The 12,348-nt window shown below is 51.2% G+C and overlaps 1 protein-coding gene across 9 annotated transcripts in view; it reads right to left on the bottom strand.

Moving 5' to 3' along the window:
- RGS3 (regulator of G protein signaling 3) overlaps positions 1–12,348 on the bottom strand; it is a 128,195-nt gene that overhangs the window by 76,550 nt on the left and 39,297 nt on the right. For 8 of the 9 annotated variants that reach the window (XM_061200062.1, XM_061200064.1, XM_061200061.1 and 5 more), the window contains 3 exons: positions 12,253–12,292; positions 7,204–7,400; positions 4,439–4,522 (listed from right to left, as the gene is read on the bottom strand). In XM_061200062.1, the coding sequence (XP_061056045.1) occupies positions 4,439–4,522; positions 7,204–7,400; positions 12,253–12,292 (321 nt within the window). Of the gene's footprint in view, positions 1–1,814; positions 1,856–4,438; positions 4,523–7,203; positions 7,401–12,252; positions 12,293–12,348 lie in introns of those variants that run through there. The other variant, XM_061200070.1, reaches the window with a different exon arrangement.

The following is a 12,348-nucleotide window of genomic DNA, read 5'->3' on the forward strand; positions in this document are numbered from 1 at the left end:
CAGTAAAGAGTACACTGTTCTTTGTTTTGTAAATCCTGCGGTGGCCTTTAGTCAAAAGCAATAAAAACCCTATTTTAGATTCTCCGAAGAAAACAAAATATTATTAATTATGTGGAATTCCCTTTGAGGTGTCAAAATCTGACATTTCATCTCATCTGGGGTAAGAAGAGTCCACTGGAAGGTCGGCATGCACTACGAAGGGCCACAGTGAGTGTGTGCTGGATTGTTGCCGAAGTTTAAAAAGCCAACATGTTGACATTTAGCTGTCAGACTGTTAAAGATGACCTAACAACTCCACCTCTATGACTCTAGCCTATAGAAATACTTACAAGGACATATAAATATGAACATGTAGGGATGTTCTCAGCATTACAAATTTTTGTAATTTTAAAAAAGAACATAAACACCCATTAAGAGAGGATGGATAAACTAAATTATGCTACCTTCGTGTGGTAGAATTTTATGCAACTATTGAAAGAATAAAGTAGAGCTATGTGGGCAGAAATGGAAATCTGTCCATCATAAATCGAAATAGTGCAATGTCCAAAAAATACCTAGCGTATAATCCAACTTCGTAAAACCAAACTGTAAATCTGTCTGTATTTATACATTTTTTAATGTCTAAAATACTCATCACAGTCTTCACTGTGGGGAATGGGACTTGACTTTATACATTTCTGTTTAATTTGCATTAGTTTGCAATGAGAATCTGTTACTTTTATAATTTAAAAATACATAAGTGTTTTTCAAAGGACTACGTGGCACACAGAGGTTTGAGGGAATCTGGGCCACAGAGACAATAGAGGGCATTCTTGAGCAGGAGGCATTCAGGGGCTCTGGCTTATCTAACGGGGACCAAACACAAGGGCTCCTGAACCCTGGGCTGGAAGGCATCCTGGCAGTGACTCTCTCCAAACCCCTTCCCATCACAGCCCTGACCCAACATAGCCCACAGAAGCCTCCATTTATTGAGCACTTACTTTCCGCTCAGTGGATCCTCACTTGTACCTAACATCATTGCCCTCATGTATAGGTGAGGACCCTACAGCACCGAGAGGTTAAGTGACCTGTCCAAGGCTACACAGCCAGAGACCATTGCCCAGGTCTGGCTGACCCCAAAGCTCTCACAATATGGTGAGGTAGCAATATGCCTACAGTTGTCCTGTTCCTGAATGTGAAAGAATCCAAGCAGGGACCAAAAATGAGGAACAAAGGAGACAGAAACATGAAGTTAAGGGAAGGGAAGAAAATGATCTCAGAGTTCAGAAGGAGTTTAGGGGTTGGTTGTCTGAGAAGAAGACTTCAACATCCAATGAGTGGAAAGGAGAAAGCTCTACACTAGGCGAGCACGAGACAAACCCTCAGGCTCCCCTGACCCACTCAGTGGAAACCTGGAAGTGGTCTCTGGACCCACAGGGAAGCTGGCAGAGGAAGGGTCAGAGGAGATAGTCCGTCAGGAGCCTAAAAATTCAAAAAACAACCCAGGCCCAGAGAGGGCTGGATGGATGGCAAGTGGAGAAGAGGCACAAGCAAGGTGAGAAAAGACCCAGGTCGCTGCTCTGGCCCAGATTCCCAGAGCTGAGAATGTGGTCTAGACAGGAAGTGATTAAGGCCTGAACGAAGAATTTCCCCAAAAGCCGGGTCAGGGAAAGGACAGAGCTGGCGCACAGCGGGAGACAGGGCAGAGAGGCAAGGGTGCCAGGGGAGGGCAGGTGGGCCCCTTTCCCGTCTCACCAGCACCCTGCGGGCCTTGCTCCCGGCGGGAGCCACAGCAGCCCGCAGTGCAGAGACGCCCATCTCCACAGCCCAGTTACCTTCTGCTTCCCACAGCAGGCCCTGGGGGCCTCCAGCTGTCTTCCCCACACTTGCTCCAAGGACACAGCTGTTTTCCCAAAGGCTCAAGAGTCGAGGAGAGGAATCGCTTGGTTAGGAAATCCTTGCAATTTGAAGGATCACTAATCCCACGTGGTCCTAACCAAGCTTCCTCGGAGGAATCTTGCCTGAGGGCAGGGTTTGCAGCAAAGGCCTTGGTGCCTGAGTCAGTGTGTAAAGTGAGGGCATGTCTGTCTTGTGCCCCATAGGACTCCTGGAACCTCCAGCACAGGGCCTGGCTCCATCGTAGATGCTCAGTAACCATTCTTTGAATGTAGAAATGAGGCTGTACCAAAACGCTGATTTGATCTCAGGGCACGTTAATCAAGTTGGTGACTTCCGGGCGGGCGTGTGATGAGGACAGTTCACGGTGTGGGATTGGATCAGCTCACGGAGCATGCCCAGAGAAGAGAAGGGACAACGAGCCAAGGGGGAACGTTCCACGAACAAAGATTTCTGTCGAGCACCAGGGAGAACTTTCTACAATTTAGGGCTCTCTGGTAATAGAACCACTGCCGGGAGGGCTCCCTCAGCAGACTCAAGAACAGGCTGGAAAACGATCAGCTGGAAAGTTACAGGGAAGCAATTAGAATGGATGGCTCCTGAGGGCCCAGCCACGATGCGATTCTCTGAACTTCTCCAAACCCCTCTTGAATTGGTTTATATTTTTTGCCTGAATAACACGACAGGCTACTAAGAGCCACATATTTGCTTCCTATCATATTTCAAGAAAAAGAAATACACTATTTTTCCTTGTCTTCAAATCATTTCTTTCAACCGTCAAAAGGGGTCTCTTAGTTCTAGGGCTCCAAAGACCCACTAGGCAAAGAGCTTTTGGACAGATTTTGACTATCATCAGGCCCTGGCTTCAGCTTGTGTTTGTCAGTTTGTTTTTAAACAAACACACCAGAGCCAGCATGGGATCCTGGAAAGAACTGCTGAGCCAGAGAGATCCCAAGTGCTAATCATGGCTCCATCTTTTAGGAGTCTTGAGACCCTCAAGTCCTAGTTAATCTCACTGGAGCCTTGGTTTCCTCATCTACTGAGTCAGGACAAACGTGCCTCTCCTCGGGGAGCTGCAAGAGTTAACTGGGATCAAGTATGGAAAACTTGCACAGTGAGGACAAATAACAAGTGCTCAAGGTTTGCAGGCTTAATGGTGAGTGAGTAGGGGAAGAAAAGAGCACATTGAGACATAAGAATGTGGTGGCTGCCATTTCTAACTGCCTTCTTCTGAGTCTTGTGAGTTTATAGCCACACCTCAGTTTCTGACCTTTGGCTACCTGACTGAGCTCTACCACACACTTATTCACCAAGCATAGCTCCAAAGGACTTCTCGTTCCTAAAACCCAAATCCCCCGCAACAGATGAAGTTTTACTCCCACAGAGGCAATTCAGAAGTTATGCCAAGGTTCTTAAGAAAGTTCCCGAAGAGGAGGTCCAGAAATGTGGTAAGCAACACCAGTGTGGTAGAAATAATCCTGCAGTCTCCCCAGGGAGCGCCCCTGAAAGACAACGCTCATTTGGAAAATATGAATTCTGGTCTGCTTGTTTCACAAACAAAACAAAAGCAGCCTGCTTTAGCCTGCTTTAGCCACGACTACACAAAATGTCCCAGAATGCTGAGGCTGAAAGGGCCCTTAGAGATCAGCTGACCTCAGACCCTGCCCTTGCTGCCTCAAACACACACACACCCCCACTGTTCTGACGGGAAGACTGAGGAAGAAGGAAGAAGTCGTAAGTGAACCAGCAGCGGAGCAAGAGCTGGCTACATGCCTTCTGCCTCCAAGTTTCCTGATCTTTCCACCACCCCAAGCTGCCACTCAACTCAGCCAAGCCACGCTGCCAGCTCTGAATCAGGGCCTGATTGGAGGCAAGCCCCCTACCCTCTCTTCAAGGCTCCCAGGTAGCCCAGTCAGACCCCAGGGCTCCAACTTCTGTTCCCAAGTAGATTTAAACTCGTGAGACTGAGCCGGAACCTGGCCAGCTCTGGGGATGGTGTAGGCGAGTGAAATCCCCCCAGTTAGAGATAAGCCGGGGCCAGCTCCCAGGAAAAGTAGCATGACCTACACACCCAGGCCTCTGTTGGCAGAGCTAGAGCCCAAAGAGAGATCACAGACTTATCCCTCAGAAGAGGATTTGGGATTTGGGTTAATATACACCCAAAAACCCAGGTAACGGGTGCTCTTCTAAAAATTCTCTTTGGCTAACAGCTTTAATCTTCTCACCCACAAAGTCGTTCATCACAGCTGGGGTGAAATGCCATCTCTCCTGCTCCTTAGAGGAAGTTGGGATAAACAGTGGAACGTCATTAGGGGTTGGGAAAACTCTCTAACCATCAAAGATGGACTCTATCGCTTTGAGAGGTGGCGAGTTCCCCATCACTGGAAATATACCAAAAAAAGCTGGGTAGTCATTTGGTAAAGAGGGCATGGAGGCCTTTTCCGGTCTTTTCTACCCCGATTGTACAATTCTGAGACCATCAGGAAGAGAGGAAAGTTAGGGGCCTGGAGGATGGCCGATGAAGCCCACCAGAAACCCCACCCGGGAAACGTGAGTGTCTTACCTCGACAGCCTTGTTTCTCCCCTCGTACAGCAGCAGCTCCTCCGACAACAGGAGGGTCCGGGCAGGGTTACAGAGATCTAAAGGCTGAAAACAAAGAGGACAGTTCAAAGAGGCCTGGTGGAGATGGGGGGGGAGGGGGAGGGGGAGGGGGAGGGGAGGGGACGGGGAGGGGGAGGCAGCCTGCCAAAGCCAGCCACAGAAGACCGCTAGCCCTGCCCCAACACCCCCAGAGCCCACACGCCCCCTCATACACAGACAGAAACAGAAAGACAGAGACGCTCATCCTGGGCGGAACTGCTGCTGCTACCTTCCCCACCAGCCCTCACACACTAGCTGCAGGAAGTCCAACCACATGGTCGGCCTTTGCCATCCTCCCCACCCCCCCCAACCCTACCACCCGCGCCCGCCCCAGCTCCCCCACTGCACCGAGCTCCTGGGCGCTCCCGGCCCCCACATTCCCCCATCTGTCCTGTTCATGCTGTCAGGTCCAGGCTCTCAGGACGCCTCTGGCAGTATCCTGAGAGCCTAATGCCAGATTTGGTCACCTGAGTCCCTTCAAGGCCGGGCCAGTCCCCGCTCTACATTCATAACACACTTGAGTTCACTGAGTCCTTCTCAGCTGTCAGTTCCCAGGGACCAATTCTCACCCAAACCTCTCACCCCACCACATGACCCTGCCCCATACCCACGGTGGAGCCCTGCCCCCACGCAGCCTGAAGAAACCTCCCTAAGCTCTGGACTACCCAGCAGGGCTTATCCTCGTGAATGCACATTTATAACATGGTTTCTGGGCACCTGACACCAAGCAAGGTGCTGGAAGAAAGATAACGAAACAAATGTCAACTACTCACAACAACCAAGATGGATCTTACAAGTAACGTGAGGCAAGAGAAGCAAGGCCCAAAAGAAGATATGAGATATGGTTTCATTAAGCAATATTCAAAAAGAAGTCATTTAGGAAAGCACATATAGGTGGTAAAACTAAAGGAAAGCTAGGAAATGATTATCATAAAGTCAGGCTAGTGGGTACGTCTCGGGGGGAGGGGGCATCGTAATCAGGAAGAGAGATACACAGCCTCTGGAGTGGTGGCAATGGTCTAGTCCTTTCTCTTAGTCGATATCCGCTTTATAATTACCCGTTAAACTCTGCATTTAAGTGTTATGCCATTTTTGGTTTATATATTTTACAACTCAAAAGTTTTTTATAACTTTTAAAAACTAATTTTTAATTTTTTTGGTAAAAATTTAAAATGAAAATGAAAAATAAGTCCCGTGGATTCCAAGACCTTTGTGGTTACATCCCGAGAAAGAAAAGAGACCCAGAAAAAGGCAAAGGGCAGACCCTGCCCACGGAGTTGTCTGGGGAGAGGCACGTCACCTGCCAGAGTTGCGTTGTGAGCGTCCTATAAAAGTATGAGTTCTAAGATCCACTGGCCAGTGACAGGCCCAGAATGGGACGCCAGGGAGACCAGAGAAGGCAGGCATGGTCAGAAATGAAGCTCTTGGGGCCATGTCCCCTCTAGGTTGCTGATGAGAGGATAAACTAAGAGTCTCTCTGGAAAGCAATTTTTCAAAATATGCATAAAGAGCCTTTAAGATGTTTATGACCCATAGCCCAGTCATTTCGCTTCTCGGAATCTCCCCCAAGGAAAATAATCCGAGAGGCAATTCACGCATGAGGATCTTCATCACAGAGTTATTTACAATAGCAAAAGAGTAGACATAACACAAGTGTCTGAACAGAATAGGGAACTGGTTAAATAAATATGGTACATCCATATAGTAGTGTCCAACCGGTACAAGACACAGACTCAAAGAATTTATTTAATGATGTAGGAAATGTTCATGCTGCAATTCTTGTTTAAAAAAGGCAACAGGATATAAAACATACAATAAGATCTGTCTGGGGTTTTTTTTAATATGTATATGCATAGGAAAGATATCTAAATGCTCACATTGGTTATAACTGGGTGATAGAATAAATAAGGGTTTGGAAATGGAGAGGAAGAGAAGGAAAAAGAGAGAAAAGTAGGAGAAGGGAGATCTAAATAATCTCAGGCCACCAGCTAGTACCGGCCAGACATGTTTGCTAAGATGTCTGATGGCCAGACAAGATGCCAGACCTCGAGGCTCTCTCCCTTGGTCATCTCCAAACAACAAAGCACTGGAGGAGCCAGGAAGCAGTACCCTCAGCACACAGGCCCTGTGACAATACAACCAGCAGCTGTAGCGTGTCTGCAATGGCCCCAGAGAAGGGGGAGGGGGAGGGGGAGGGGAGGGGAGGGGAGGGGAGGGGAGGGGAGGGGGAGGGGGAGGGGAGGGGAGGGGGAGGGGAGGGGAGGGGAGGGGGAGGGGGAGGGGAGGGGAGGGGAGGGGGAGGGGAGGGGAGGGGAGGGGAGGGGAGGGGAGGGGAGGGGGAGGGGAGGGGAGGAAGAGGGGAGGGGAGGGGCAGGGGAGGGGAGGAAGAGGGGAGGGGAGGAAGAGGGGAGGGGAGGGGGAGGGGAGGGGAGGGGGAGGGGAGGGGGAGGGGAGGGAGGACCCGCTTGTCGCTGAGCTTCCCTGCCCCCACTCTCCTGTTCCTCCTCCTGGAAACCTCTGCTTCCTCAGCATAACCCCCGGAATCCTGAGCCCCTAAAGCTATTTGTCTTTCCCAAAAGGGGGTCCTCAGTCCTGGAACGAGGTCCCATCTCTGAGTCCCGGGGTGAAGGACCCTATTCTTTCTCACCTCCTCCAGAGGGAGCCCTTGGGGTCGGCCATCAGCTCACCTGAACGAAGATGGGGAACACCAGGACCTTGGGGGCCAGGGTGACATAGGTGCCATAGCTTGAGTGCGGGGCGTGCGGCCTCATGACCGGGCAATTCTGGTAGTTCCCATGGCCCTTCATGGTCTGCACCGTCTTCATCAGCCGACACTTCTTCCCCAGGCCCGTGTAAGACTTCCCTTTGCTGGGACTCCCTGATTCTGTGGAACAGAGATGGGGGACTGTGAGGCATTTCTATCCCGCCTGCAGAGGCATGCCTCTGCAGAAACAGGGAACACAGGCTCAGTCCATTAACAGCCATTAACAACAGCAGCTACCATGTGCCGGGCCCTGAGCAAGGCGCTGAGAAGACAGGGAGACCTCGGAAGGAATCCCCTCACACTCTGTGAGAGATACTAATGTGTAAACCAGCAACTCCAGGGCAAGGACAGAGCTAGGAACTGCCAACTACGATGAAGGCAGCATTCCTCATCTGGTGACCCAGGACCTGAATCAGACCTATCGGTTTGGCCTCGTACACTTAAAAATCAGAAAATCTCTCAGATTCGAAAAATCAGAAGATGTGACCTCACCGGGCCCACAGTCCCACATGAAACAAGCAATCAGATGGAGCGTCCCGGGTGGCAGAGCATGTGTGCTCCCCCTTGTCCCCATCCCCACTGCTCCCTGCACACACCCAGCACTGCTGGCCCGTTTCATTGCCTCCCAGGTCCCCTGACCAAAGGGACTGGAGGTCATGTCTCTGTAGTGATAGCAGAGACAGTGGGCTTTCTCAGGATCTATGGGGGTCTAGCCAAGGGAGCTGGAGCGGCCTGGCTCACCGAGTCAGTCTGGAATAAGGAGGGGCACCTGCCGCTCCAGTTCCCGGGGAAGAGCACCAGTCCTGAGCCAGAGGGCTGCACCCAAATCCCACTCCTCTGCTCCCCAGCTTGGTGACCACCAGAAACTCACTTCCCCCCTCAGAGTCTTGGTTTCCTCACTGCAATTATAGTACCAAGCTCATGGGGTTGCTGTGAGGATTAAATGAGACACTCCAAGTAAAGCCCCTAGAATAATGCCTGGGACCTGGTAAGTGCGCGATAAAAGTGAGCTGCTAACTTATTGTGGTTTTGTTGTTGTGATTTCTCCACTTGGAAAAGCAAGTTAACCAGATGCTCCAGGGACTCGGGGAATCCTAGGCTTCATCGCAGCCAGGAGGTATTCCCCGGCTTGGCTATCAACCCACAAATTATTCTCATCAGAAAAGGGGGAGAGAGAAAGAGAATGAATCACCCCCAGGGAAAAGAGCAGAGAGCTGCAGGGAGTCCCTCTATAAGGTGACACAGCAGGACACACACCCTCACACTGAACAAGGGGTGGCATACAGATCTTTATCATGTCTCATCCAATGGCCAGAAGGGCAAAACACAGAGTAGCTAAAAAGTCAGGAATTCTTGGACACAAGCAGGTAGGAGACAAACTCCAGGGCATTCAGACTCCGCACACACCTGGGCCCCCTCCGAGGGTCCCTGCTGTCAGGTGGGCAACTGATCAGCCCTCCCTGACCTGCATGCGCAGCCCACTGGGGCCCAGGTCTCCTTCCGCCACCCCGAGTCCTGGCAGCCTGGGGGTGAACAGGTGGCCTGACCCCAGCTACATCTCAGGGAAGCTCCCCACCAACGCGTGGTCCACAGCCTCAGGGGAAAAACTCAGCTCGGAAGGTTTCACACTTGCTTCCTCTACCCACCCCATTCCCCTCCTCACCGAGCAGGGTGAGAAAAACAAGTCAACCCACACACACAAGTGACCACCGATCACAGCAGTATCTTGGGGCAGCACTTGAACCATAATAACCTAAACCACTTCCTGCTTCTTCAGGGAATCATTTAGAGAAGAGTAAAAAGAGCGTGAGCCCAGGACAGGGCCGGGGGGCAGATGCCTGGAAGTACCTACCTAGCTCCTCGTCTGCTCCAGCCCCGGACGTCCGCCCCAGAGGGCTCTGCCAGGCACTGGCCCCTTTGCTGAAAGAACCCATCCTGGCTCGCAAGCTCTGCACTGGATTTGAGTTGGACAAGACACCTGAACTTGAGCACTGGCCTCCGCAGAGACTGGCTGTGTAACCCTGACCAGGTTCCCTCCCCCCTGAGCCAGAGTTTTCTCCACTGCAAAGCAGAGATAATACAGACTGCTGCCTTGCCTGCCCCAGGGCAGGTGAGGGCACACACGAGAGACCTGATGGGAAAGGGTTTGGTGAATGGTACCAGGGTGTGAGGGCACGAGGATTATAAACCCAAGCCAACGAATAGGATTATAAACCCAAGCCAACGAATAATCCACCCGTCAGGGCTGGCATTAGGACAGGGCTGCTGCGCCACAAACTGTACCATGAACGGGGATCACAGGGTCAGTCTGGAACTAGACAGTCTAATTTAACACAACCGAGCCTAGACCAGAGAAGGCAAAACCACACAGGACTGACAAGCAAGGCAAAGTAGACCAAACTTAACGAAGGGGACTGTTTGCTAATGCCAAAATCTGGGCCTTTGCCCGCCCCCAGTCTGACCTTTAAAGGAATCCACTTCTTCCCTGCCCTAGCCCAGCTGCATAGGGCTGTCACAGAATCTTTGCCTTGGGCCTAGAGAGTCATGAATAAGCCACTTGACATACACCTCTGCCTTCAGGTGGGAAGCAGCCCCATTTTATAGACAAGGCAACTGAGGCCTGGAGTGATTGGGGGACTTGCCCAAGGTCATCTGGCCAGTAACTGGTACAAAGCGGAATCAACCCAACCTATGTGGCATGCCCTCGTGCCCCATCTCCACATACCCTGGATAGTGTGTAGCAAGTGGGCTTGATTTTCCAAAACTGATTTTTTGAAGTATCTTTTTTTAAAAACAATCCAAGTTATAACCCAGCTACTGAGCTCTGTGAAGGCAAACTCCTTAACTTCCCACCTGCTACCACTTACACCCTCTGGTCCAAACCCCCATATCACCCCTTAAATACCTGCTTCACTGACCAAACAGTAATTACTAGGCTTTGCTCCGGCTTCCAAGGTGAGCCCTGGCAGCCATCGCCCCCCCACCGGCCGTGGCGAATCTGAGGCTGGGCTGCTTTCACAGGGCAAGGGACAATGCCAAGGGCACCCTCAGCCCTGGAGAACACGCCGACGACAGGCGGGCAGGCACCCCAGGCCCCAGAAGGGCACCAGACCCCATTCTATTCAGGTTGGCTCAACCCACCCACCCTCCTGCAAGGAGGCCGAGCAGCCCAGCCAGAGGAGGAGACAGAAGTCGGCACCCTGGCGACAGCTTTAGCCTCTGGAGAACCCTGAGTGCCTTTAAGGGAAGATTTGTACCCTGAATTCCACCCCTTCCTCTGTACCCGCAGACCAGGAGCTAGGAATATTTGATCCCTGGTAAAGAGCAAGATGTCCTTGGATACCAAAATAATTATCATCGTGAAGAATAAATGAAGTCAGGTCAAGTTCTTAATATAATGCATTCAAAAGTTACCACTGTTATTAACAGCAGCATCATTTCCTTGCTTGTCCCTCTCCCACAGCCTGCGTGACTCTGCCCTTCTTGGTTTACTAAGTACTGTATTCTCAGAGGGGAACCAAAATGTGGACACGAGTTGGGAGGACACCAAGAGGCATCTCTCGGCTGAGAAGGAACCACACCAGCCTGCCTCAACCCACACACCTCTCCAGCTCCCTTCCCCCATGAGCAGTCTGCAAACCTTGGAGGCAACCAGAGTCACTCCCCTTCAGTCAGTCACTCAAATAAAATTCTGTTGAGTACGTGCTGTCTGTCAGACCCTGGGACCAGCATCAGACACACGGAGGTGAGCAGGCCTAGGCCCTGCCCTTAACGGGGTCACCATTTAGCAGTGACATCTCCACTCTAACCCAATGCGGCAACTAAACGCTTTTTTAAAACTCAGTGTTGAATCACCATCAGACTTTTCTCCGGAAGGAACACAGATTCATTTCCAACAGACCAAGCCCTAATACCCAAATGCCCCAGCCTGGAGAGAATAAAGATGGCTTCCATCCGCAACTCTGAGCCTGATGGGAGCCCTTTTCCCTCCAAAGGGCACCTGCTCTAAGCAAGCATCGTCTTCATGCTACTGACAGAGGGGGACAGCAAGGAAGCAAGTCTGCAAGTGGTTGGGAAGAGGCCATTCACAAAGAAGAAGGTCAAAGGGCATTCTGTGGGCTCTGAAGGAAGGGCTCAAGCATATCCAAGGTCAGCACCATGGACCACCAGGCAAGGCTGGTCTCAACCTTCCAGATACCATCTGGACTCCAGCCAGCTAGACTCAGGCCAGCACAGAGAGGGCCTAAAGGAATGCCCAGCCAACTCCAGCATCAACACTGATACCTCAGGTTTCCTGGGAGAAGGAACTGGTTTTGAGCCCAGCTTCTCTCCCTAGCCCTTAAAAAATAAGGCCAGAATTTGAAGGACAAAGGAGAAAAATCCCTTCAAACAGCAGAGACATCTGTGCACTTCAAAGACAGCTAACTTCTGTGTAACATCACTCAGCAAACAGGTTGCTACTCAAAACCATTATCTCCTTCAATCCTCCCAACAACCCTCTGAAGTGGGAATAATCAGCCCTGTTTTATAGATAAAGAAACTGAGGCTCAGTGAGGGGACATGAGTTGCTCAAACTCACACAACTCCAATTTGGAACCTCCCAGCTCCAAATTCCGTGCCTCCCTCCCGAGCAGGCCTGACCACAGTGCCTACAGCACCTTACATATATTGGTTGCTCAGTAACGTTGGTTGAATCTCAGCTGAATGCCTAAGTCCTGAACACTGTCTGTTAGACTGCTCTGGGAAGACGCCCTCTCTTCCTCCTCAGTTCAGGCTCCAAGGAAGAAAGACACTGGTTCAGTGAGGGAGAAAAAGGTCCCAAGAGGAGACAGAGTCTGTGTCAATATGCGGGGGGATCTTGACTCTGTCGGGAAGGCCTCTCAACTCAGAGGAGGAGGTGGGGCCCGGCCTCGCAGCTAACCTCGCCATCTCTCCGGAGCTCAGCGGGCACAGCAGCAGAGGAGAGACTCACCTTCGGGGATGGCATCCTCCTGGTACACAGGCCGCAGCAGCTGCGAGGGAAAGACAGAGAACTACCTCAGCCCCAGGAACGGGGCAGACCACCAGG

Source organism: Eubalaena glacialis, chromosome 9, assembly GCF_028564815.1.
Source record: "Eubalaena glacialis isolate mEubGla1 chromosome 9, mEubGla1.1.hap2.+ XY, whole genome shotgun sequence".
In the NCBI taxonomy this organism is placed as follows: domain Eukaryota; kingdom Metazoa; phylum Chordata; class Mammalia; order Artiodactyla; family Balaenidae; genus Eubalaena; species Eubalaena glacialis.